Source organism: Dermacentor variabilis, chromosome 10, assembly GCF_050947875.1.
Source record: "Dermacentor variabilis isolate Ectoservices chromosome 10, ASM5094787v1, whole genome shotgun sequence".
Lineage (NCBI taxonomy): Eukaryota > Metazoa > Arthropoda > Arachnida > Ixodida > Ixodidae > Dermacentor > Dermacentor variabilis.
Genome location: NC_134577.1, coordinates 117,621,108 through 117,649,074, shown reverse-complemented (window position 1 = coordinate 117,649,074; position 27,967 = coordinate 117,621,108). Strand labels below are relative to the sequence as shown.

Genomic DNA, 27,967 nt, shown 5'->3' with positions numbered 1-27,967 from the left:
CATAGGTATGTAGAAGCCTCTGAGCAAATTTTTATTATTTGCATGCAGCTGGATTTGTGTTTACCCCTGAAAAGTCTGCACGCATAGACAGTTATAATAATCGAACCGAAAAAAAAAAAAAAAAGGTTTCGTGGCAATGATGCAGGACCCAGAATGTTGCGAGGATGAGCACTGCTCCTCGGAATAGCCTCAGAGATTAAGCAGTGCCTGCAACGCGCCGAAAATCTCGGAGGCAATGTATGGGATTTTTTTCATGTCTGCTAACCGCTCGGGACATGTGTCATCTCCTGAAATTGCTATTTAAGGGCTGTTGTAGAGAATATTGCAATCGCCGACCATTTATTCGGACCTCACGGGGACTGCGGAAATGTCCGAATAAACAGGTGTCTGAAAAAGCAGATTAAGAAAAAACAAAAAAGACCCTTTATTTCCATGCACTTATTCGGGCTCGGCAGTAGGCTTGAAGAAATTGTGAATGCGCCATTGCACGCTGTTCCGCTTACGTGCAATCAGATAACCCTGAATCTCGGAGAGGGTCATACGGTCGCTATAGGCGGCTGAAAGCACGGTCACTGCTTGTATATGCTCTGCATGCGACGGCAGCGTAGCACTTGGTGCGTCATCTTCCGACTCGGAGTCATCGTCCGGCGGTGCAGCAGAAATCTGGCGAATTATCTCGTCGTCGAGTTCTGCGCATGTCAGTACAGCAGTATCAGCACCTGTGTGAAACTGTCAAATGAGACAGTGTCCGGAATCGCAATGCAACCACTGCGCAGATCTTGGCAGAATATTTTTGGCGTCAGTAGGGGGCACATCGGAAGGCGACAAATTCTAGGCCTCCCGGCACCCGCTTTCCGGCATTCCCCAGCGCAGTCTGTGCGCGCACTGTCGATGCCATTAGACACTCGACGCGATGTTTCCGTATGTCACGTTGCATCACCGCAAGCTCAACACAGCATACAAAGCAAACATCACCACGCCGTCATGCCGACACCAGTCGCACAAACGAAAAACGTGGCCTACTCGCAGCGTCGTGCACGAAGACAGAAACAAATAAGCTGCTGGATTGTCTTGACATGGCTTACTAAGCTGAGACTGGAACTGCTGTAGCCACTCTATCGAACTGGGCAGAAACGATGATGATGAGCGGGGATTTGCAGTAGCCCCACTTCATGGGGCAGCAAGGAGGCTCCGTTCAAAACAAAAATTGCATTCAGCAAGTCGAACCATGCACCGGTCAGAGTAGGTGCATGGTGCTCTCGATCGAGTTGCTCAAGGAGTGTCTAAAAAATCAGGCGAGAGGTTGCAAGGTGTCTAAACTTTCGGCAGTTGTTATACGTTATGGTCTATGGGGAGAATGGCGGTGCCGCGAAGCAGACCGAATAATCGAGCATGTCCGAATTTTTGGAGTCCAAAAAATCAGTCGGCGACTGTAATCGTATAGGAATTAACAGCCATGCTGGTTTGCCACGATCACTGCTTTTGTAAAACAGTCGAGGTGCATTACAGTGGACCACGATGATCTAGTGATGAAGATCTGTTATTACTACTGTCCATTCTTTCCAAAATTAGGTCCGCATGCATGTTGGGAAAAGCCATAAGTTCGCACATAGTTCCGTCTAATGTTTGATTATTATAACCTGGAAGCAATGAATATCGTCCAGTATTGTAATACAACAAGCATCACCCACTTTGGCTGACTCGCCAACTTGTTGTAATATGTTCCACAGATCGACGACTGCCAGCTGCCCAATGATGGGCACGGGTGGAATGGACCTGCGTCACCCCCGCAATTGGGATCACCACCCGTGGCACCACCTGCTGCCCGGACCACGCCTGGCGCTGGCGACCCCATCAAGTACAACACCCCATCTAATGTGCAGGCATGTCAGCATGTCTCACTGCTGTTAGCTTGGCTGTAGTTTGTGTGCAGCACTTGAAAGTGCCTAGGCAATTATAAATATCTGTGATTGCAATATGTTGTTGCAATATGTGGGGCTAGCAAAGGTCCTTTTCTCTCAAAAATGTTTCAAAGGGCCCCGCAACAGGTTTGCTTAAAAATTGAGAGCATACTGTAATGAGTGTGATGCCTTTCATTGAATATATTTCCTGCATAAATTTTGGAGAAATGTACGTAGTAATAATGGACATAAAATCAACACAATGTTTACTTCAGAATTGTGGCTGTTTGGGTGTGTCGGTTCAACTTCATGACAAATTGCAGTGCAGAGACACAAAGATGGACAGAAGAAAGGGACGGTAGAAGCCGAGCACCAACCAACAACAAACAAACGTAGAGCAGGACTAACATGCTGGCTATCGCCCTTATACGAAGAATAAAAGGGTCTAAACACTTGGCGCTGAATTCATGAAGCCAGCGCTAATATTATATGTCCGATGTCATGGCTGGCTGGCTCCTGTTCTTATGAACACTTCTGTCGTGAGAAATTTTTTGAAGGGTGGACACTGCTATTGAAATAATGTTCATCAGCTTTTTCATCAATATTAATGAAACTTTCCAGTATTATTAAGATTCTTGCGCTGATTTCAAATATGTAATATTGTTGTAGGTCAATTAGTTTCTGTGATAATTAACATTTCACTTCCATTGTTTCAGGCCACAATGGAAAATAAATAGCTCAATAAAATATTATTTGTAAGGCATGTTTAGATAGCATAAAGAGTAAGGAATGAAGGATAGCAAGAAAATTTTTTATCTGACCGTTAATAGATATTCTACAGCCCAGAAAATATGCCAAGTATGTGGCAAAAATTGTAGGAAAATAATTAGTTTTCAAAGGGAAAAAAAAATTGCTTGCCATACTTCATAGAGTATACATTAGGCACCGTTCTGCAAAAAAAGATAAGTGCTATCTGTTCTTGGTATTGAGATATCGAAGCCTGAATATTGACAAGTGTACTTGTCTTTACCGGGCGACATGTTTTGCTGCCTAAGAAATGTTATCGCACAGCGCGGGACGCGCCTGCATGTATCCGAAGTTTCTGGAAAGTTATCGATGCTTCTATTCGCTGTCTGTTGTCGCTGAACCTTGTGTTATCTGATTTCATCACTTGACACGAATGGTGTAGAACTTTCTAGAAGGCATGCGGGTCCCAACGATTAGTCTGGAACACTCGATGACTGCTTTATAAAAGCCGATGCGCTTGACCCGCTGATCAGATTTTCAACGATCGCCAAGCGTGTTCGCCGCTATCTTTGTGCTATAAGTGTAGCCTGTTTTGTGGGCACAGGTTCGCCCAATAAAAGTTAGTTTTGTTGTTCACAGTATTGCTACTGTATTATTCAACGTCACCACCACGTGACAATATTACATGTAGCCCAAAATTTGTGTTCAAGTACAAAAGCAAACAGCATTAAATATGAGGGGACATGGCATCCAGAACAACCATTTTTGATACTCGCTCTACACTCATGAAACTTCCAGGACACATCCAATCTTGTGTGCTGCTTATAAATATGTAATTAGTTTCTTTCTTAGGTCAATAAAAGAAAGGTACCATATTTATTCGAATCTAGGCCAGCCCTGATTCTAAGCCAACTCCTGAATCTCCAAAACCAGAAAAAAAACTTACCTTGAATGTAGGCCAAACAAAAAAGTGAAGACAGCGTTCACAAAATGAACACAGCATTTATTTGATATGAACATGCCGAGCTCACTCGATGTTATCGCCACTAGCCAGACCACACACACGCTTGCGTTGGCGTGCACATGCATGCGCAGACAGTGCGGCACGGCTCACATGCATCGAAATGTGGTGTGATCTCGATGAACAGCTCCTCCCCGTTATTTCGCGCTATCTTTCTTATCGCTGTCATCTCCTCATTGCTGCACATGTAAAAGGTGTCTCCCGTTGCCCCCTCCAACAACGTACATTTTTCTCATCGATGTCGAAGTCTCACCCGGCTTGAACGTTTGATGATGCCTCTGTGGCTAGCACAACTTTTCATTTGAAAGCGGCACTATAGTGGCATCGCCTGTTTGGTGCCATTACGGTAACGTCAGGCTATTGGCCAAGTTGCACACCAGTAGGTCAAAATAGCGACGTCGCTCGCATGCTTCAGTTGGCTACAATGAAACCTCATTAAATCGTAGTTGACCAGAGCTCGGAAAAAGTATGTACTAAACGGTAGTACTGCTTAACCGAAATAGCACGAGATCGCCCACTTACCTGTCGAAACTGAAACTCAGAGAGAGTGCAATGAAAGGGGAAAAAAACGCAGTATTTATTCACTTTGCGCGACAAAATTGTTACAGTGAACTCTCACTTGAGTGAACTTCAAGGGACCGAAGGAAATACAGTCGAACCTCGATATATAGTAGAACCCCGCTGTTACGTTCCTCACTGCTGCGTTTTCCCGGCTGCTACGTCGTTTTCATCCGGTCCCGGCATAGCTTCCATAGGATCCAATGTATAAGGAACCCCGCTGTTACGTCGTAGCTGTGAAAACGTTCCCGCATGATACGTCGCAACTTAGCCCCCTGAACCTGCCTGGGCTAAAGTAGGCAACGCGCTCCAACCGCCATTTTGGCTTTTGACGAATTTTGGCCGGGCTTGGCTATGGAACTGGCTGCAAGAAACCGCACGCCAGTTCGAGAGGCCGCCATCGAATTGGCGTGCGGCTTCTTGCAGCCAGCTCCATAGCCAAGCCCGGCCAAAACTCGCCATAAGCCAAAATGGCGGTCACATACGACGACTACGTCGCCGTGGATGTTGTCGTCGTGACGTCAGAGTGTCAGAGCATCGCCGAGATCGTTGGGATCTCGGTCGCGAGTGAAGTCGCAGACTGCGATGCACCAGCCGCATGATGCCGGGGAGTTGCCAAATCGTAGCTTTGGAAAAGCCGTCGCGGCTCTGGACCTCCTCCGCAGGTACGTCGCACCTCACAGTGACGCTGACAGCAATGCGGCCTTGCAGGCTATTGAGAAACGTGTGGTGATTTCTAGCGAGCGAAAGAAACGGCAAGCCACAATTCTGGACTTTTTTTTAGGTCCTAAGCGCACTCTGTGGAAATAAATTGTCTATAGTTGAAGCTGCACTTTTTTTCATTCATTTTCAGAGCTTTCCTCACTGTTGCGTTTTCCCGGCTGTTGCGTTTTTTTTCCCCGGTCCGGTGAAAAACGTATGAACGGGGTTCCACTGTAACGAAGTCCAATTTGCAGCCGAATATTTCGTTAAATTGCGAGTTTCGTTAAATCGAGGTTTGCATGTTTCAGCAGTCCAAATAAAGATGCAGGTTCTTGGAACACTCTTGGCGTATGGCACCTTGTAGATAGCAAAATTACAAAGATAACCAATAAACCCCGGAACTAATAACACAACCAAGAGCATAATGCCCGATAGCGAGCGGGCACGAACGAATTTTTCTCCATTACGCGTACGGTGAAGAGCAGGTCTGCAGCAAGCGCCGCGCCTAGTGCTCATAGCTGCCACTAGACGTGGCCATCAGTGCCATCATCATGATTTGTCATCATAAAAAAAAAATTCCTTTCACGAAGACATGGCAACCCCTGGCGCAAAGGAAAAAAAAATTATACACATACCAGAGCTATCAACTTGAATATTCTTTCGAAGAAAATTGTAAGTAGTATTAACTTGGTGGATCCATGAGGGCACCACTTACCATTAGAGCGCTTAACGCTCGCAGCCATCGGATGATACCGCGCTCAGTAGAGCAATGACGACGTTGACTGATGAACGCTGGAATATTTTATTTAACTTCCTGCAGAGCAATTCTATACAACTTAGGTGGAAGTAAAGAACTCCGTCAGCCTCATCTGCCGCTTTTTAATAAGCGTCGGGGCTATAAGGCGCTCGTAGGTTGACAGGGCTGCTAAGGCTTGCTCTTGCATACGTGCGTAAGAGATCCAGCGCATCCATGACTTCGGTGTAGCTTCGGTGTAGCTATGGACGTCAGACTCTGGAGTTTTGCAAGACGCGTAGCGCCACCTGTTGTTGCAAAGAGGCAGTAATTGAGTAGTGCAAAGCTCGACTCCCTTGCTAAGTTGCCTATGCAGCTAGCAACTGCGAAACAACGATTTAACTAGATGTTGGTACATATTGCGAGCGTTTTGCGCATTTAACACCCACACAGAGAGCTATAAATTTCTACGCTAGTCGGACGCGGTGCTGAACTGCCATAAAGCGCTTGCTGGATCACTCTTCAGACCGATGGCGGAAACGACGGCAACTGCGATAGATTGTCGCGCTACGAAGAAAAGCTGCAATCAATGCTACTATTGTGTTGTAAATTGCCGTGAACGTGAAGGACGGAACAACAACGTTCAGCTTTACCAATTTCCATCGCGATCTTATGTAGGGGAAAGGAGAGAGCGCTGGACACGGGGCTGTTCAACCTGTTGGGTAATTGGATTACAGTCGCCGACCGTTTATTCGGACCTCACGGGGACTGCGGAAATGTCCGAATAAACAGGTGTCCGAAAAAGCAGATTAAGAAAAAAAATGAAATCCTTTATTTCCACGCGCTTATTCGGGCTCGGCAGTAGGCTTGAAGAAATCGTGAATGCGCCGTTGCACGCTGCTCCGTTTACGCGCAGTCACATAAGCCTGACTCTCGGAGAGGGTCGAACGGTCACTATAGGTGGCTGAAAGCACAGTCACTGTTTGTGCACGCTCCGCATGCGACGGCAGCGTAGCACATTGTGCGTCATCTTCCGACTCGGAGTCATCGTCCGGCGGTGCAGCAGAAACCTGACGAATGATCTCGCCGTCGTCAAGTTCTGCGCATGTCAGTACAGCAGTGTCAGCACCTGTGAAACTGTCAAATGAGACGGTGTCCGGAATCGCAATGCAACCACTGCGCAGGTCTCGGCAGAACATTTTCCGCGTCAGTAGGGAGCACATCGGAAGGCGACAAATCTTAGGCCTCCCGGCACCCGCTTGCCGGCATTCCCCAGCGAAGTCTGCGCGGGCACTGTCGGCGCCATTAGACACTTGACGCGATGTTTCCGTACGCCGCGTTGGATCACCGAAACCTCGACACAGCACACAAACACCACCGTTCCGACACCGGTCGCACAAACGAAAAACGTATCCCGCTCGCAGCGTCGTGCGCGAAGAAACAAATAAACTGCTGGATTGTCTTGACATGGCTTACTAAGCTGAAACCGGAACTGCTGTAGAGCCACTCTATTGAACCAGGCAGAAACGATGGTGATGAGCGGGGATTTCCAGTAGCGCCACTTCGTGGGGCAGCAAGGAGGCTCTGTCCAAAACAAAAATGGCGATCAGCTAGTCGAACTATGCGCCGGTCATAGTCGGTGCATGATGCTCTCGATCGTGTTGGCTCAAGGAGTGTCCGAAAAATCAGACGAGAGGTTGCAACGTGTCCGAACTTTCGGCAGTTGTTATACATTATGGTCTATGGGGGGAATGGCGGTGCCGCGAAGCTGACCGAATAATCGGGCATGTCCGAATTTTTGGAGTCCGGAAAATCGGTCGGCGACTGTACTCAGTTAGCGCCAAGGCTGCGATGGGGGCGCTGGTGACGGGTTTTGCCACAGCGCCGCCTGGGCAGAGTCTGAGGTCTATGCTGATTGCCACCTGGAGTTCTTCGTCTGAGTCGTCATCCTGCATTTCTGTATCTGTGACGCTCTGGATTATTGCATCATCATTCAGCTCTTCAGTTGTCACAGCGCAAGCATCGCTGAAGACAAAGTCCTCAAGTGTCACGTTGCTTGGAGCACCTCCCTGATTGCAAAGCAGCTGCCACGAGTCAACGACATCTATTGTGTACGCCATACTTTCGTCACCGCCATTGTACTCACTGCGGAGCAGGGCCTTAAAATTAAGGCGAAGGTCCGGGCTTGTTTCATGACCATGTCGCACTTCACTGGCAGGGACCGATCACGCATTTCAGCGATGTACGCCGCAAGCTTAGCCTACAGCTCCGGAAAGTGTCCAGACTTCAGCACGTGAGAAATTTCTCACTTGCTGTCACAGGTGAAAATTTAACTTCGCTGCAGTCGCCATTCTCGCACCACCCGTTTGTTATTTGTTTCTTCGCCGTAAAGGATGGCAGCACTCTTGAACGCTGCTGTGAACGAGTGCCAAACGATTAGTGGGCCTGGAGCACTCATGACGACTGGGGAAGCATGGAAGTAGCATGTAGCCGGCAGTCAAGTGGAATGCGTCAAACCAATGCCAATGCCTTTCAACAGAGAAAAAAACCCGCAAGCAGTGTCTGCTCTTCCATGAACTACCAATACTCCCCGCAAGCGGCGCTTCCATCAACTATCGACACCCCCCCATGAGTGTTGCATGCACTGTAAAACTCTCAAAAATGTTGAAAAACCCTTCCGAAAAGCGAACAAACACGCGGGATAGCGAAAAGATACGAGTAGGCCCATGGAGCAAACATAAAATTGGAACTACGTTGTAGCTCCCGTTGGTCTCGTTTTTTTGACGGGGCCATGTTTTGGTTTCGATTGTAAGTCGACCCCCCCAACTTCAGACTCAAATTTTTAAAAAGTGGTCGGCTTATGTTGAATTCCAATGGCGGAGTCTGAGCAAGTTTTTCTGCTCGTTTCGGAGCAAGTTTGTTCCAATGGCAGAGTGAGGGCGGGATTAAGGTGTTCCAATGAGAGAGTCGGAGGGGATTCAGAGCGGGAGTCACTCCGTGGAGCAGAAAAAGATGCTCCGCCAAAATCGGCGGAGTGGACCGGAACTCTGCGTGACGTATTTCCTTTACCGCGTTTGTCTGCTGGGAGGCGCCACCGGTCACGACTTGCAAGGAAGCAAAAGCTGTTGCACGCTTGGCGAGATATCCATTCCGCACTTTTAAAAAAACAACAGGTGAACGGCGCTGAAGAGACAAGTGACCTGTGCGGCGATGCTGGGAGCAAACAGCGGAAGGAGATGACAGTACGCAAGGTATCCTGGGTAACTTGGTCATAGAACTTCCACTTCCGCCTTGCTCCGGCGGCGCAGGTTGTGTTCCAGTCGCGGATCTGGAGGCATTGCTCTACGTTAGATTCGAGTGTTCCACGCAAAGTCCGTCGGCTGCTCCGACTCCGCCATTGGAATTCAACATTACAATCATGTAAATACGGTAACCAACTGAGAAAACGTGCCCAACGACTGCTGTTCATAAACTTACTTCCGGTTGGCGCTTTCCCGTTCCAACAGGCCAGTGACATCATAGCGTGACGCGTTCCGGAACTTCTGAAGCACTCCGGCTAGCTCTACAGGAGCGCGTCCGCTGCAGGTTTCATACAAACACAATAAATGGCGTAGCGGCACGTTCTGCTCCACGTATTGAAGAGCGCAGAGAAATTTTGAGCAATAAAGGGCGCATGCAAATCGCTGTATGCCCGGCTAAAGTTTTCGTCTGCCTGTCAAGGAGGCTCCTGGTACGTGCATGCGATGCGCGAGGACTTCTTTAACTCGGAAGTACAGTATAAGTGACCTCATTAAATCGCTACATGGTTTTCAATGGGGCAGAGATTGGGAAAAATAAAAAGTGCATTATTTTGAGAATTTCGTTAAATTGAGGTTCGTTATATTGAGGTTCGACTGTAGTTCACTTAACTGAAAGTTAAGTGAACTTAAGTTAAGCCTCCGAGATTACATGCTTGCTCGTTTTGTGCGGGCGATCTCGGATGCCATGCCTCGTTGCCGTTCATTTTCCGTGCCACCACTTTGCCCCAGCGGCGCTGTAGCGCCAGCGACGTTACAATGCCGCTGGAGCGGCGGTTTGATGAGGGCGCGCATCAGTTATGATCATAAAAATAAGCCTTGGTCCTCTGAGCGAGTTCGTTAAACTGAAATATTGACTGTTCTGAAATTTGTTTAAGTGAAACATTTTTGCGTAGAATCTATTAAGAAAACTGCCGGGGTTTTTTAAAAAGTTTGTTATTCTGAAATATTCGATAAACCGACGTTTGTACAACTGAGAGTTTACTGTATTTTCGTTTGATGCCGCGGTGGCCTAGCAGCGATGACAGCGGCCTCAAACTTACTGAAGCTGCGAGCCAACTTTTCAGCCAGCCCCTCTCCTCGGCAAACACTCGCATGGCAGATTCCTCGTTGGCATTATGTATTCTCCGTGCACGCGCACGGTAGCACTGCAGAAGTTGCGGGGCGCCGTTTTCATTGTGGGGTGCTGTTCTCGTCATGACAATTGCATTCGTGAGGCTGACGTAACGTGCAGCTTCTGCCACTGTCGGGCCTGAATCGCCCGTGCTGTCGCTTTCTGTGTCGTCCTCATCACTGTCGCTAGTCGACACTTTGGCAACGATGGCGAAAAGTCAAACTTCGTAGCCGACATCTTTTTGTGGTCGCAGCAGTGCTGCCGAGCAACTTCGCATTCCAATTGCCGCACAACGTAGTCAACAGCAGATCCCTGTCACATGCCAGCGCCGACTTCTTAGTGTCACGTTCGATAGCACGAACATGGCACGAACATTGTCTAATTTTTCTTCTATGCTGAGCACCTGGCGTCTATTTTTATCCGAGCTTCGGCATGACGCGAGTCCTTGGTTGCATGATGCCACAATGCTCTCTGGCACGGCGCCAAAGTTATGTTGATGTGGCTTCACGCGCAAACGCACAGGGCGCTTGGAGGCCGTTGTTTCAATCTCGGAGGCTTGTTGTTCTGCTGGGCCGCCCGATGGAGACGACGCACCGCCGTGTTTGCTCGACGAAAAGTGGAAACACTACGTGTTAACCGATACGTATGCAATAAGCTAGTACGGTTTATGCAGATACAAAACACATTAGCTTCAATGACTGTTGAGTCGGGGATTTGACTTTACTACATTTAAAACGAAACTAGGTTTAAGCGGGTACGGTTTAACAAAGTTTTACTGTACTGGTGCGGCTAATAGCAGCTGCTATACTGACTTCTTTAGATGATGCCAGCTATGCACCATATTTATCATTTTTAATTACAAACTGGCTCGTTTTTTTAAAATCCTCGAAACTAAGCCGACCCTGGAGTTTGGTATATGATTACATACTTGAAAAGAACTACCAGCCTAGATTTGAATAAATACGGTAGTTACAATCCTTCATGCGTTAAAGATTTGGGAGGGGATTTGCAAAAAAAAATGTACTGCAACAGCATAGCTAAAATTAAGCAGGTATATTCCTGGATGTTCAAATACCGCGAGTTAGCACTTAGATGTTTGTATCTGTACTGTAGCCAAAGTTATGAAATTCTAAAGTTGCAGCTTTACAAATGTGTGTTCTTGTTAGTGATTTCTTCAGGATTTCAAAGTATTTCAGTGTCGTAAGACACTATATCATAGCTTTTGTGCCCTCTGTGACTTGCCTGCATTCAGGGAAAAAAAGAGTGACGAGAATTGAATGAAGAAGGGACGCAGTGCTGATCCCAAAATTTGATCCCAAAGCTGTACTTGAGAAAAGAAATCTAAAAAAAAATCTGGGAAAATATAAATTTCAAGCTTCAAAACTGGGAAATAATAATTGCAATATAATTAAATCCACAAAATTATCCCGCAGATGTAGAGATTAGGCGCACTTATAGGCTCAACAAAATCTGGAATGCACCTACACGAACCTGCGTAGGTACGTGCAAGAGGCACGAACATCGACATGTTGCCTGCTGTCTCCAAAGTAAACCTACATGCGAGAACAAAGGGCAGGGGCTAGTTTCGCTGCTGCACTATTGCCGATGTGGTATGAGATTGGGCGACGCAGTGACTTACCTCCAGCGTGACCTTGTGGGCTTCTCCGCATGTATTTGGTAAACCGCCTCCTCTTTCTTGCCATATATAGGAAGCAGAGATGGCTTGCGCTTCGCTTTTCGTTGACGCATATTCGGTTTAAAACTTTTTGTTTTCTTTTCTTTTTTGTTTTGGAGAGGGTCGATTTGCTGCTTACGTTTGCAATATGATGAACAAAGAAACGGCATATCAGCAGTTTTTCAAGCGACCCACTGCCAGGCCTAGCAGAGGAGCTCGTTAGCTAGGCCTGCTTGCTATAGCAACAGCCAATCAGAAGGCGCCTCTCAGCGCACTGGCACATTGAGCCAATAGGAGGGCTGCGTGCATCGTGAGCTTCGTCAGACCAGCCGCAGATGTTTTCACATTTGCGTTTTTTCTATGCGGCCATCGTCGGCAAGGATGCGGTGAACTGAAAGGTGGAACTTTGAACTTTAGAACTATACCAAGAGGGCGGCGCTCAGCAGTAGGAAAGACGAGCAATAGCTCCATGACCACCGGTGTTTCTGCGAAATTTTGGGGTCGTTTCTTGCCGTGCGCGCTGACAAAATAATCTTTTTCAGACACTTAGGGCGCGTTTTTGGGCAAATTCTTTTGATACTGTGTAGATTAGGCATTACAGATGCCGAAACAAGTAGTTCCTAAAAATGTATTTTTTCCAGGATTTTCGGTTTTGAGGCCCGTGTCCCCCCTTAACTGAAAATGCCCATCTTGGAGGCTTTGACTGAATTGTGTGGTTGCATCAAAATCGTGATCATCACATTACGCATTCCGGCACCACCGCACATGGCCTGCTCTTGTTTGCTGAATTTGCTTTCCGGGCAGCATTCTGCCATTCTGTGCGTGTTTGTTTAGTATGTGTTCCAGACAGCGCTCTGCTGGCTCCAAGAAATCTGTGTCGTGAAGTTCTTGTCTGTCCGCGTCAAATGGCACCAACGGTACCCTCGCTGTCCGAATGAGCCCTGCTCCACAACTGAAGAGCCTGAACTCAAATGAAGACGAGCTCAAATGCAGACATCATTGATGACCTGCTAGGCTGCGGTGTGCCGATTCCTGCAGCCGTTACATTTGAAGACTTTGCAGATGACGACAGCGCGGTGTCGTCGTGTGCTGAACTGAATGACGAGGAAACAATTGAGCAAGTTCTTCCACTGTCAAACTGCGACTTTTAATGCAGACGATGATGTACCATGTGCTCCGGAGCCTTCACATGCGGATCTGACTGGAGCCTTTGCAGTCCTTGCATCAGCCTACAGACATAACACAAAACTGGCAGAAATATAGGTGGACTTGGTTGCACATAAGCAGATGTGCGGGCTGCAATGAATCGACCACTTATTCCTTACACAGGGACCTTAAAATGTAATTAAAATAACCTTTTTTAAATGCATTTCTTTTTTGGACATTCAATAGTTCGGAGTTATTCATGTTTCCCATGGAGTTTGGATTATCGGTCGTCAACTGTATTGCTGACAAAAATGTCCTTAAGCGTTTTTTATTGAACTGCATCCACTTCTTGTTTTTAGCGTTTTCAGAATACAGCGCTAGAGAGCGCAGACGTCTGTCAGCCTGCGATCGCAATCAAGAAACATGATCGTGAATCGTGGATAGCGATAGTCGGATCGCAATCATAATTCAATAGTGTCCGTCTAGCAGCCAACACATCTAGATCGAGCTTAATCCAGGTCAGCCCCGATCGCAGAAGTGTACGTGTGACATTGGTATAATACATTGCTGTCACATAGCAGCTTGGCGTTGGGCTAGTTGCTGATCTTCAGAAGTAAACATTTGCATGGAAGAGATGCCGAAGAGGATGGACAACAATGTAGTGCTTCATATTTGTCCATGTTCTTCTTTCTGGTGTCTCTTCTGCACACTACATGTTTAGTGCTTTGCTATTTCTTTCAACTAGGGATGTGCGAATATCCAATTTTCAATTTCGAAGCGAATTCGAACAGCGATGAAGAAGTGCGAATTGAATATTTTTCAAATGCGAATGCTATTGGTTTTGCAAGAATGAAATATTTTTCACCAACCAGAGGTAAGGAAAAAAGGTCACCACAGCAAATAGCACACAGGAAAATTACACTTTGTGTGCAACAAAATTTTCTAGTGCAACGCTTTTGCTTGACTGTATCATAACTACAGTTATTTAATGTTGTCATGAAGGAACAATAGCTGCTCAACATGTTTGGAGAGTAGTGACATCCTCCTGCATGTCAGTTCCTTCAGACACCGAAAAGGGCTGCTCCCTGGACACGCTAGTGGCTGGTACTGGCAGATATCTCTTTGCAAGCCAAGCCAACAGTGGACATCATGTAACTCACATGCATCACCATTTTGGCTCGAAATTTCATCATTCACATATCTTTCAACCTGTGCTTCTGGCATTCGTTGTTAGGGACATATCTGGGTTCCTTGGTGTTGAAGTTTTCCTTGCTTCTTCTAAAGCCATGTTTTTAATCCACTTTGCCATCGAAGCATCCTGGTGGTACTGAGCTACTTTAGAATGTTTAGAAACATTGCCAAGCTTGTTACTTGGTCGGATTTGTAGTTTAGAAACCACGTTTTTTAAGCACTTAGCCAGAATACCAGCAGACACAGAGGTTTCAGCCTTGTGGCTGGTGTTGTCCAGATGCATGAAAAGGCAGGGAAGTGGGTACTTGAGCCTTGAGCTATAGTCCTCTGGTAGCCATATGCGCCAGCAGGAAGGGGCCCCATGATAGTGCCCCCTTTGTACTTTTGATATGCTTCACTGTTCTGCACGAACACTTCCCCTCAATGCAGTCTGTATTGACACGTGTACTTATCTTTATCGGGCGACCACGTTTCGCCGCCTAACTAATGCTATCGCACAGCGCGGGACGCGACTGCATGTATCCGATGTTTCTGGAATGTTATCGATGGTTCCATCCACTGTCTTTCACCGCAACTTGTGTAATCTGATTGCATCTATGCGCGATGCAAATAGTGTAGAACTTTGTGGAAGACACGCGGGTCCCAGCAGTTAATCTGGAACATTCGACGACCGATCTATAAAAGCTGACGCGCTTGACCTGCTGATGAGATTTTTGACGATCGCCGACCGTGTTCGCCGCTATCGTTGTGCTATAAGTGTAGCCTGTCTTGTGGACACTGGTTCGCCCAATAAAAGTTAGTTTTGTCGTTCACAGTATTGCTACTGTGTTCTTCTACGTCACCACCACGTGACAGTATTCTTCGCCCCTTAACACGGCTGTAATGGGGCAAAGCTGACTCAAAAAACTTACAACAGCAATTTTTGGGGGTTTGAATATTTATAATAGTGAAAGTGCCTTTCGAATCGTATACTAAACAATTCAAATTGAATATTCAAATGTCTGCACTCCACTGCTTTCAACACCTTGCCTTTCTGGCAATTTTCTTTTTACAACAACACCTCAGCCATTCAACTTTCCATAATTCAAGTTGGCATGATTCCACAGTGTGGTTTCGAGCTTAGTCCAGCCTGAAGACTGTCTCATTTTCCGGTATTCACTTGCAGAGGAAGCTGCCTGCCAGGGCCAGGGTGAAACAAGCTCGGGTCCCTAACGCCTACGACAAGACAGCCCTGAAGTTGGAGGCGAGTGTTCCACAATTGTCTTTTTCAGTTACAAAAAAAAAAAAAAGGAAGTGGCACTGTCCTGCTGCCAAGCAGGCAAACTGAAGGGGTTGCTGAAACCGCCCACTACTGGGTGCCCCAGAAGTAACTGTGCAGTGAAAATGGTGATCTTAAAATTTGAAGTTTTACGTGTGACAGTGCACTGATCACTACAGGAGATGCTGGGAATGTCCACCGCCACTGGTTTATTGAATACATGTCTGCATGTGATGCTGCATATTGTTAAAACACTCAGGGGAAGGTTGCTGGAGTTCATCTGGTGGCACAGCACTCAACCAGACAAACACAGAGCAAGTATAGCAGTAACCCAGTGTATTCTACTTTGCTGCTGGTGTAAATTTTCCACAGGAGAATAGTCGTGAACATGCTGTCCATTTAAGTTTGTAAAATGTTTTGCACTTGGTTGCAGCAATACAGTAAGCGCTCACTAATTCCCAACTCATTAATGCGAAATTTTAGATAATTCGAAGAAGCCACCATGGTCCATCCAACAATGAACTGAAAGCAACATGTAGCGCATCCCGCTAATTCACACTAAAATCTGCACCGCCACTGATAATTTAAACTCCGAACCATAGTGGATGGGGAGAGTGCCAGTGCACGGAAGCACGTTGGCAATGCTGGCATCGCTGTGCAGGCTGCGCTGCGCCCCTTTGCTTTTTCTGTCTGCGGCCCTTTGTTGAGGCCCGACTGGAGCGATATACATTTGTGCCAGGCCAGGTATGGCCAGCACCTCTGTTGCAGGTTGGTTCTCTCCCTCTCTCAAGACCGTTAAGACAGAAATGTGGATGCGGCGCTCTCTTCTTTTTCTTTCTTTTATCATGTTTGGTGTTCTGCTGAGAAGCGGCACTAGGTAATGTGTAAAACATGGTGGCTGTGACGTTTATCGGCGCTGGCGGTACCAAAACGAATAGCCTTTGAGATTCGTGGCTGTTACTCAAAGGAAAGCATCGCTGGGATATGTGTTTGGATGCCACCTATACGTATAGTGGGGCTCAGCAGCGTGCAGCCGGTGATGCTATGTGAGTACAGCGGAGACCAACGTCACAGTAGGTTGTGGTGCGTTTTGCGAGTGCCTTTTAAAGCGCAGCTCTTGTTCCTTCAGCGAGTGTTGGCGGTGCTTAGGCATGTTTGTTGACCCTTTTTGCGAAGCAGTTTGCTCTAGGGAAATGAGATGGCACTTTCGGTGGGGCACCACGCGTTGCCTCAGTGAGAGCGCACGGAAGCGAAACCATTGCCACTTCTGCTCTACTTTTGTGCGATCAGCTGTCGGAAATGCAACTAAGTTTTCGCTAACGCAGTGGGCTCCATTCATGCTGCAAAGTATGGAGCGGTCGAGTGAAGAAGTGTTCAGTTGTTGGCTGCGAAAACTGGCATTTAAGGGGAGACGCTCCTCAGAAACCTTTCTTTCTAAATATTATTGCTAGGCAAATGAAAATTGTACCACTTATATAGCTTGATATCCTCATTACAAATCTGTTTTTATTTTTAGGATAGCTCGATGCTTTCATATCCTAAGTGTCATGCATAAGTGAGAAACGGTGCATGTTTGTGCAGCTACTGGACCTAGCAGTTGGCATGATATAGCAGTGCAAGATGGTGTTTCTTGTCCCTAACACTCCAGTGAGTGCCGATAACCAAGATAATGCAATTCCCTTGACAGGCAACATTTTGAGAGAATTTCATATCTGATGCTTTGTTTTCAGTGACTAACACCCAAGGGTATTGAACATTTCCATTCTTAAAAATAAGCTGGTTGCACTAGAACCTAGATAAGTGCATTCTACACACCTTAAAGATGATGCACACCAAATTTGGTCTTGATTGGACCACAATGAGTACATCAAATGTCGTGCACAAAAGCCATGTTTGGCTTTTGCGCTGTTTGGCTTTTGAAGCTGAGAAAAACACGATTGAAAGTTATAAAAGTTCTTTATTTGTGTTGTAGCACTGAAACCTATATAAAAATTGCACATAATGCAGGCCAGGATATCTAGATCCAGTGCACAACTTAAGGATTCACCTGCGCCATATGTTGTTTTCTCATAGAGTCTTTGTGAGCACCATGCTGACCCACTTCCTGTGCTGTTACTTTCTGTGCCAACTCCCAAGTTATCAGCCACTGCTTTTGTAGCAGCGAGGTGCACTTTCTTTGTTATGGCGGTGAACAATGTATGGTGCATCGGTTTTGGCAAACCAAGAACGGCACAAAATCTGGCGAGTTGATTGTGTCCAGCTCTAAATGCGCGCGCCGCAACCACTGCCTTGATATTCACGGCGAAACTCCCTCTTGGGCTGGCCGAAGGGTGCGCTCCTCTGTTAGCGTCGTCTTCCGAAGATGCACACCACGATAAATACGTTGACGAGATAACGGATGTGGCACATGCTGTATTGTTGCAACACAACTCCAAAAATGACGTGAGTGCTTTCCGTTTTTCGGCCAACTTACGGATAAAAAAGTCGCGCTGTCCGCATGCCGGACATGCCACGGCGCTCACGTTCACGACGTTGATCTCGCAATAAATGTGCTTGCTGTCTCCTCGCCGCTCCTATCTTGATTCTTGAAGATTCTCTACTTTTTCTCCGATGCACTGACGAATTCGTCTGCGCTGTCAACGAATCTTGAGCGGCCGGCCGGCTCTGAACCGTAAAAAGCATCGCCGTCACCGAGGATAGGCTTAGCTGCCGCGGACGTCTCCATTGCATGCCGCTTGACTTTGCGGCGAGTCCCCTTGAACTTGTGCTTCGACCGACACTTTCGATTGAAAATCGCGTTTCTTCACGGGATCCATCGAAACGAGCAGAAAAGTGCGTGGTAGCCTGGGAACACGTCGAGAAAGCTGCACGTCGCAGAAAGAGCAGACAAGCTGTGGCCGCGTCGCGATCTAGCAGCCAATGGCATGGCTGGAATCACACCACGAGATTTAGAAATCCAGCGAAAGCGCTTGGTTTCGGCGGAGAAGTGTTGTTTTTATTATTACTTCCCGGGGAGATTGTGCTGCAGCAAAGCCGACCTCGGAGAGAAAAAGTGCAGGCCTGCTGCCTTGCGCAAGCCCAATGGCTTGCGACACCGCGATTTGACGCATCACATGCTGGAAAATGGGCCATATTTACACCTTTTCTTGCCACCTCGAGTGCTTTCACCAAGTTTGTTTATAATTTCCCGATCGTTTGCGGCTTTGATTTTTTTATGTATGAAAGAGGAGAGATCAATCTTGTTGAAACAGTCGAAAATATAAAACTGACTTTTTAAATGAAAATCGCCGTTTTTCGACCCGCGTCTCCCCTTAACGAATGGAATGAATCTGTGTGTCTAAGTTCATGCACCACTGCTACATAAGGACTGCCTGTGTTACTGGCTCTTCGCAATGCACGGCTTCCCCTGAGGATAAAAAAGAATCACTCATCCGCCAGCATTGTAGAGCTAATCTCCAAGGAATAGACTTCAACCCTGGAACGTCTGCACGAATAAGTACCACTTGTTACAGGGTGACAAAGGGAGTAGCGCCGCTTCTTGGAATATAGTCAGTTTCTTGCACATAATCTACGCTCATCCACCCCAACTAGCACCCAAAGTTGCACCCCATCTATCGCCAATGTATCAAGAATAAGTGAAAGGCTGCAATGCGCCGAAGCACGGGTGATGGCGGCTACACCAACAGCACATTAATGTTCGAAGCTGAATGTTTCGTAATGGTTCACACAGTAAGCGAGGAACTATCACAATAATACGTGTGTGCTACAAGCTACTACAATGTACTGAACATCTACGTTACAAGCCTTGTGCCTAGCAAGAGCAAATCTATCTCGGCTGAGCGCACTCACGAGTGATCTGGTAGAAAATAAGCAATCAGATAGTGACCGCCCGGGGAACATTTGAGTCAGAAACACGAACAAATTGCTGCTTAAAATTAAACAAAGAGTTAAACACAGATACAGATTCAATTCGTAACCGGGAGGTTGGGGTAGCTTAGAATACATGTTTAGCCCCGCTTTTATTACAAGCTCCATATTGCCAGGATTCCCGTTTAGATAAAGCGTAACAAGCTTAGAAAGCACTTAGGTTTTGTTTGAAGCTGTAGCCTCCCACCCAGTCGCCGTCTACAATATCCGCCGAAACAGAGATTTGCAGAACCGCACCAGCGTCGTGCACATCCATTGTAAACACAGGGGGGCAGCTGAGGCAAGTAGTGGATGCGTCGCCACGTGATCAAACGTGGCAGCACCCACAAGGCCGCCATGAAAAAGGTCAATACTCCGACGTTTCTGGAATGCGTCGCTTGCGGCCAGTCACGCTATGCCGCTTGCACAGTGCCAGAGCATGCGCAGAACAATCCCCAACCCGTGCACTGCTTTGAACGGCTCTCCGTGACCGTCTGCGAAGCAGCGTGGGCACCTTTTCTTCTGCGCACCATGCACTGTGGGTCGGCATGACGAATGTGTGGATCTCGATGTCGGATACATCGGCTGTGTCCAGTTATGTTGGCTGCACCAGTGCGTCGAACTATAGATGTTCTTCTCGGCAACGTGACATAGCGTCTGTGTGCGCGTGCTCACTCCACGTCGGACTATTATATTCATGCCTCAAACGAGCAATTTTTTCTCACTTTCCTTACTTCAAATTTTGTACAATTTGAATTTTCGTAGCATCCCTGAGGAATTTGAGTTAACGAGCTTTTACTGTACTGTAATACAGTGAAACCTCGTTAAACCGTAGTTGGCCGGAGCTCGGGAAAGGTACGTACTAAACGGTAGTGCTGTTTAACCGAATAGCATGAGATCGCCCACTTACCTGTCGAAAACGGAACTCAGAGAGAGTGCGATGAAAGGGGAAAAAAACATGCAGTATTTATTCACTTCGCGCGACAAAAGCGTTATTTTCGTTTGATGCCGCGGCGGCCTAGCACGCCGACGACAGCGGCTTCAAACTTACTGAAGCTGCGTGCCAGCCCCCTCTTCTCGGCAAACACTCGCATGGCAGATTCCTCGGCGTTACGTATTCACCGTGCACGTGCGCAGTAGTGCTGCAGAAGTCCCGGGGGCGCCTTTTTTATTACGGGTGCCGGAGTTTGGAATAATTTTCATTTGGAATATAGTTACGTTATCGCGCCCCTATTTTCGTCGCGACGATTGCATTCATGAGGCTGACGCAACGCGCAGCTTATGCCACTGACGGGCCTGAATCGCCCGTGCTATCGCTTTCCGTGTCGTCCTCGTCACTGTCGCTGGTCGACAGTTCGGCAACCACAGAGGCAACGATGGCGAAAAGCCGAACCTCGTAGCTGACATATCTTCGCGGTCGCAGCAGCGCTGCCGAGCAACTTCTTCGCATTCCAAATGCCACACACTGTAGTCAACAGCAGATCCCTGTTGCGTGTCAGCGCCGACTTCTTCGTGTCACGTTCGATAGCACGGACGATGTCTAATTTTTCTTCTATGCTGAGCACCCGGCGTCTTTTTTATCCAAGCTTCGGAACGACGCGAGTCTTCGCTTGCACGACGCCATAACGCTCTCTGGCATGGATGGATGGATGGATGGATGGATGGCGGCTATACCCTTTGTAACGGGCGGCGGCTGGCGCCCCCTAGCCTTTTGCTCCCCCCTCCTATTTTATTATTATTTCGACGCGGCTGGCACCGCGTCGAAATGATGTTGATGTTGATGTGGCTTCACGCGCAAACGCACAGGGCGCTTGGAGGCCGTTGTTCCGATCTCTGAGGCGTGTTGTTCTGCCGGGCCGCCCGATGGCGACGGCCATAGAGTTTCTCACTACATTACCTAGAGGGAAATCTGGCGCTGCTGCGCTGTGGTATGCATGGGAATGCCGGTATATTGTGACTTCGGATTGGCATCGTTCTCGTAGAGACAGGACACATTGAAGACGCGCTTGGCAAGTACCGTTCCGTCTGTCATAATGATTCATTTTCTACTAAAACAGCACGTAAAAAGCTGTTTTAGCTTTATTATTACGCGAAAACATGTTTTGTTTAACTATGAGAACTTGTTATTGTGTGTACGACTACATGTTACGTAAGAAGTATCAGCGGGCCGCTAAAGTTGGAGGAACGACGACAAGGTTAGCACTCGCTTTGAAACAGTTGGTCGTCTGTTCTTGCTTTTCTTCCCTTGGTCATGCATCGTGGGTGAGTAAAGATGTAATATGCGTGAATGGAAACATTTTATGAAGATTTTACTTTGAGGACGCGTTATTTGCGTAGCCATATCCACGTTTTAGACGAAGCCTCTTACAACACCAGCCAACACGAGCCTCGCAGACACATATACCGTCATTCCCATGACGGCACGGTGCCCCCTTAAGAAAATCCCATAGACGGTGGCGCCAGATTACCCTCTAGGTGTTATAGTGAGAAACTCTATGGCGACGGCGCAGCGCCGTGTTTGCGCGACGAAAAGTTCAAACGCTACGTTTTAACCGATGCGTACACAGTAAGCTGGTACGGTTTATGCGGATACGAAACACATTATGTTCAATGGCCGCTGAGTCGGGGATTTGACTTTACTACTTTTAAAACGAAACTACTGTTTAAGCGGGTACGGTTTAACGAGGTTTTACTGTATCTCTAGAAGTGGTCACTTGAGAATAAGGTCCTTGTGTGCTTGGTACTTGTGGCCAATGATGTGCAAATGGAGACGTGCCACTTTCATTATATAAGCTAATTTTAAGATGTTTCTATTAATTGAAGCTAAATTCCATGTCTTGTCTTTTCTGATTGCAAACATAGGGACATGCTATATAGTTAAATCTCGATACAATAAAGTTGGTAAAATCGGCAATTTCCTTGATTATGTCAAAATTTCGTTATATTGAAATTCAACCTTTTATGCAAAAAAGTAGTCGCCAATGTATTTTCTTCCATGAAAGGTGCTACAAAATCTTCCGATCGGTCAATCGAGAAAAGCAATTTGAATGAGAAGAATATGAATTTTATTGAATTTGAAGGTTGGTGACGAGAGATATGACTTCATGCTGTGTCGACGATATCTTCACGTCGGTGGTACGAGGCAAAGCCAGCCACACTTTTGTGTCCACTCCATACTTAGACTATACGGAACATGGCACTGCTGTGCTTAACCTTGAGAGGCACATTTGTTCGCAAGCAGCCGCTTGTAATTCAACCACTTCGCCGTCTGCGTCTGTAGAACTTTCCATTTACTGTCTTGGTATTCCTTTGAGCCGGCAGTAAATTTTTGTGTATATTGAAAACGTGTATAAACACACTTGTTTGTGTTGAGGCTCTAAATACATGGTGTTCTATGGTCGAAAAGTTAATAGAAAGTGAAATACTTTGTTGTATCGAGAGTTTTATTATATCATGGTTTAAGTGTAGTTTTATTTTATAAATTGTGTGTTACATTCAGGTGCTCTTTTATATTACTTTATACCCCTGCCACACGGGCACAGAAAATGACATTAGATGGCTAATGCCTTAAACTTTAATGTCATTCTTGGGGTGCCACACGGACATGCTTAATGGCATTAAAGCTTAATTCTATTTGCAACGTAGTGCATTCTCGCAACTCACTTGGCCATCAAATGCGTACTCTCATTTCCAATGTCCCTGCTGCGGCCGTGGTGACCATATTCTGATGATATTAAGCTAACTTGTGGATAAAGAGAACCAATATATTCTTCACCTTTTTAAAAGGAGCTCTTTATTTTTGTAAAGATCAGCAGGTGATCTTGCGGCTACGCATGGCAAGAGCACTAATTGTGAGTGCGTTAGCCAGGAGAAGCTGTTCGATTGCACGGCGGCTCCATGCCTTGTTGGCCTTATACTGAAGCTTTCGAATTTCTCGACGATGTTTAGCTCGAAGAAGCACATACGCCAGAACAAACTAAAGCACATGGTCAAATTCTTCAGGATCGCTGCTTGAGAGCTTTGAAGCTGCGAGCGCCATTTTTCCAATTTCAGTGCTTTTTCTACGCTATGGATTGGTCGTAGAGCTAGCTTTCGTTTCAGACAGTTTATGGCTGGGTGCAACAATGACATTCTTGAAGTAAACTACATACAATATGCCTCATAATGTCTACTCCCTAGATAACTGTTTCTTTTTTTATGGTATTACGATTGGCAAGCAAACTTAACCGTTTCACTGCAGCTATCGCCATCGCAACATTTAATGTAATTAAGTATGCGCATGTAGCAGCAATTGAAATACAGTCGAACCCGGATACATCGAATTCGACGGGGATCGGAAAATAGTTCGATATAGCGAAAATTCGATATACAGATATAGTCCAGAAAAGCACTCGCGATCATAAAAAATTGTGGCTTACCGATTGGAACAGCCGCGAATCACATAGCATGTGCACACAATATGAAAGCGCTTTATTTCAAGGAAAAAAAAATCACTAATTTTTGGCTGCTTTTTCCTCTGGGAAATGAAGTTTAAAACACTAGTCTCAATCTTCTCGAGACTGTCCAGGTGCGAGAGCCCAGTGCCGAATCAGGCTGAACACTGACGCCAGTTCAGTGGCAGTGCACAGACATGTTTCTTCGAAAACAGTTGCCCTCGTCGTCGCTGGAATCGCCGTCTTGAACGTCAGCTATTCCGGCCACAATGTCCTCATCAGCGAGGTCGGCTACCGCTTGAACTTCGCTGTCAGCATTAATGAAGTCATCAACAGTAACTTCGGACGGGACGGCGCCGGGAAAATTGGAAAAGCCGCGGAACGCGTCCTCCAAGCACTCATCGTCATCTAAAGCTTCCGGACATTCCTCTCCGGCCACTTCAAGGCCTGCCTTGCCGAAACAGTTGGCTACTGTGGCCTGTTACACGTCGCCCCAAGCGCCGGTAATCATCTGGATCGCGCCGAGCAGGTTAATCTTGAGATCGGTTCCCATGCGGAGGTTTATGATGAGCCGTTGAATAAGTCGCTTCCAATAGCCTACCTTGAATGCCTTTATGATACCCTGGTCGAGGGGCTGCAGTCTCGCTGTGGTGATCGATAGGAGAAACTTCAATTCGATGTGCTGCAGCTTGCAAGTCGTTTGATGGGCCGAACAGTTGTCTACCGGAAGGCAAACTCGGCGGCCCGACTTGCCCAACTCAGCGTCCCAAGCCTGCAGCCATTCAACAAAAAGTTGATGTGTCATCCAGGCCTTCCTATTACAGCCGTAGCGGACGGGAAGCTGTTTACAGTTCTTGAAGCAGCGCAGTGACTTGCTCTTCCCAATCACGAATGGCCGTAGCTTGCACGAGCCGTCCATGTTGGCTGCAAGCAGCACGGACACACGCACTTTGCTCATTTTACCGCCGTGGCATAAGGTTCCAAGAAGAGCGAGTGTCTTATTTAGCAACATTTGCCAAAAGAGACCAGTTTCGTCTGCACTGAAGATTTCTGCAGGCGAAAACTTCTCAGTGATCTTAGGCCACTCCTCAGAAAGCCACTGCTGCATCTCCTGGCTGCTGACAGCCCCACTTTCGCCTGAAATGGCTTTTCCTACAATGCCGTGGCGGTTTTTAAACTGTTGCAGCCATCCAGTGCCACCGCAAAAGTTATCTTCGTCAAGAGCCGTAGCAAACCATTTGGCCTCTTCGATTAACATCGGGCCATCCACGGGAATATTTTTCGCTCGGATTTCAAGAAACCACGTATAGAGTGCCTTCTCCACTTTGTCAAAACCAGCAGGGCGCACACGGCACGCTCCCGAGCGACTTTCCTCACCTGCTTTAAGCTTGATGTCCTGCTTGTTTTTTAACAACGTACTTAAAGTACTCCGCGGAATGCCGAATGCGTCTGCGACGGAGGACTTCTTTTCTCCATTCTCGACATGCCGGATTACTTCAAGCTTTCTTGCAAAGTCCAGATTCTTCCTCTTTTTTATGTCTGCGGATGCCATAGCTCACCAGATGACCGCAGTCACACATACTGGAGACTACGGCACGTTGAAACAGAGGTACTGTACGCACAACAAAACGCGAGATGCGCTGATGGAGCAGTCCGAGCGAAGCCTGTTCGAGCGGCAGTCAACGGGGCTGCGAAGGAACGACAAGGGGAAAAGAAAGAAGAGAGCGGGGAAGAAGATCGGCGGAATATGCCGTCGAAGGCGCTGTGTTCGCTTTTTGAGCCCTCTCTGGCTCTCTTGTCTCCCCTGACCCACGAGCAACCGTGCCGACCCCTCACTCTCTCTCTCCCTTTTCCCAGGAAGTGTGGCTTGGAAACATCGCCATGTCTCCATGCCGCGCACTCTCTTCGCTGAGCTCCAATGCCCTTGCCCAATGCACACGCCGGCGGTAGAGGAGGAGCGAGAGAGCTCGCGCCGGTAGGGTGCAAGAACGGGGGAAAGGCTCTGTGGCTTGGAAACATCGCCATGTCTCCATGCCGCGCACTCTCTTCGCTGAGCTCCAATGCCCTTGCCCAATGCACACGCCGGCGGTAGAGGAGGAGCGAGAGAGCTCGCGCCGGTAGGGTGCAAGAACGGGGGAAAGGCTCTGCGTCTCCGTCACTAGGCGACGGCCGCGCATGCGCAGAGGAGGAGCCTGCTGACTGACTCTGCGGAAATGTTTTCCCCTGAGGACCGGACACGAATGTCTTTGGGAAAAGCGCACCTTCCAGGGGCGCGGCGCGGCGTTCGATATATTGAATGTCCGACGAAAATGGAATTCGATATACTACGCAATTGTCCTATACTTTTACATAGTATTTTCAAGGGTGTGTTCGATATAGCCAATAATTCGAAATATGCGGGTTCGATATATCCGGGTTCAACTGTATAATGACATTAAGAAACTTAAGGTCTTAAACTTTTATTGGCATTAACCTTGCCCGTGTGGCACAGGTATTAAATTGGGTGTTCGTTAGATTCGGGGGCGCATTAGAATAAGATAAATATGCTAATTTGTTGAATTGGGTGGAGATACAAGATTACAAAAAAAAGGAAAATCCTTGCAAGAGACAGTTATGCTGGTACCTGTGCCAGCCGCTTGTGGCTGCACAAGACTCCATGTACCGCAAGCATTGCTCCCTATGTGCAGTAGAACCTCGTTCATATGTTTTGGAAAAAACCGCGAGAAAATCTACGGTCCAAAGTAACTAAAAAAATTTGACAGGCTCAACTATTGTTGACGTAGGAGTTGTCGGACGATCTCGCCGCTGCCACCAGTTGTAAGGGTTGTAGGTCGTCGGGAGGAACTTGGGAGGAACTAGGCGTACAGGGTTTATTTACAGATAATTGCATTAGAACAAGAGATACATTCGACAGTGTAGCGTGGCTCCCAAATGGAGCCCGCAAGACGAAGCATACAGCATGCGAGCATGAAGCTCCAAACACACCGCTTCTCGAGCACGAACGCACAGCTCATGAGCACACTGACGAGCACGAACTAGCGAGCACACACAGCTGCTTATAAACACTCCGTTCTCCCTACGTGAAGGGAAACTGCTGTCCAATCGGACTGTCCAAAGTCGTTAGCATGTAGTCGACCCGACTTGGAGGAGGAGTGCTCACACACACACGTACGCACTTTGGATTCCCAGAACCTGAGTTGAGCGCGTCCTCGTAGCCAGGTGGTCACGCCTGACCCCAGCCGGCACCTCTAAATTCCAGAGCTGGCTTTCTCCTGTAGTCGCCACAAACGTCAGCAGACTGTGATGAATCCTGGGGCCCACGTACCGCAACGCACCCTTTTGTTAGGGAGGCTCTTCTTGCTGCAAAGAGACCCTGAAGACCCGGCAAATCAACCAACAATACACGGGGCGCCAAATGTGGCCAGCCCTGCTGCCGTCGCCGATTTTCCGAATGAGACGCATGGTGGATGAACGCTGCCGTAGTCTCCAGCTCTCCAAAGGAAGTTCATGTTCGGTTAGCGCTGTCGTCCTCATTGGTTCTCTGAAGGGCGCCACCACCGCGGATCGATCGAAGCAGCTGCAGCGGGCTGACATAGTTTTGCAGAGTACTACCCCTGCAGGCTAATCCTAACATTGTCTACGTGATGCGAAAAGCTGGCTTGCAGCTTCAGTAAGTTTTGAGTCCGCTGTCGTCGCTGCTAGGCCGCTGCGGCATCAAACGAAAATAATACATTTGTCGTGCAAAGTGAGTAAATACTGCATGTCTTTCCCCCTTTCATTGCACTCTTTCTGAGTTCCGTTTTTGACATGTAAATGGGCGATCTCATGCTATTTTGGTTAAGCAGTACTACCATTTAGTACGTACATACTTTTTCCGAGCTCCGGTCGACTACGGTTTAGCGAGGTTTTGCTGTATGGCGTATGGAAAGCACGAAAGCGTGTCCAAAGATTGAACTGAATAGCCACCAGGAGACATGCAGATCTATGCGTGTTCATGCACGCAGTTCAAAGCTTTTTGTCTACACACAAGCACGCAAAGCTTCTCACGGATTTGTTGTTAGGCTCCCAGATTTGCACGGCTTGTTATATGAGGTGGGGCATGCTGCGTGGCTCAAAGAAAGTCTATAAAATACTGGCCAATTTTTTTTTTATATAATTGTGTAGGTGAGAAAAGAATCCTTTAGCATGCTGGAAGGTGCAGATTTTGGTGTACGGTATCCTATATCTCTACAAAGTGTGATTGGCACTTTCACAGGAGCATTCTCATGATTACTTTTCTTGCTGTT

The 27,967-nt window shown here is 47.3% G+C and overlaps 1 protein-coding gene across 1 annotated transcript in view; it reads left to right on the top strand.

The window, feature by feature from the left end:
* Crk (Crk proto-oncogene, adaptor protein) overlaps window positions 1–27,967 on the top strand; it is an 83,631-nt gene that overhangs the window by 41,986 nt on the left and 13,678 nt on the right. The window contains exons 6-7 of the mRNA XM_075673317.1: window positions 1,731–1,883; window positions 15,250–15,327. Coding sequence (XP_075529432.1) covers window positions 1,731–1,883; window positions 15,250–15,327 — 231 coding nt within the window. The remainder of the gene's footprint in view (window positions 1–1,730; window positions 1,884–15,249; window positions 15,328–27,967) is intronic.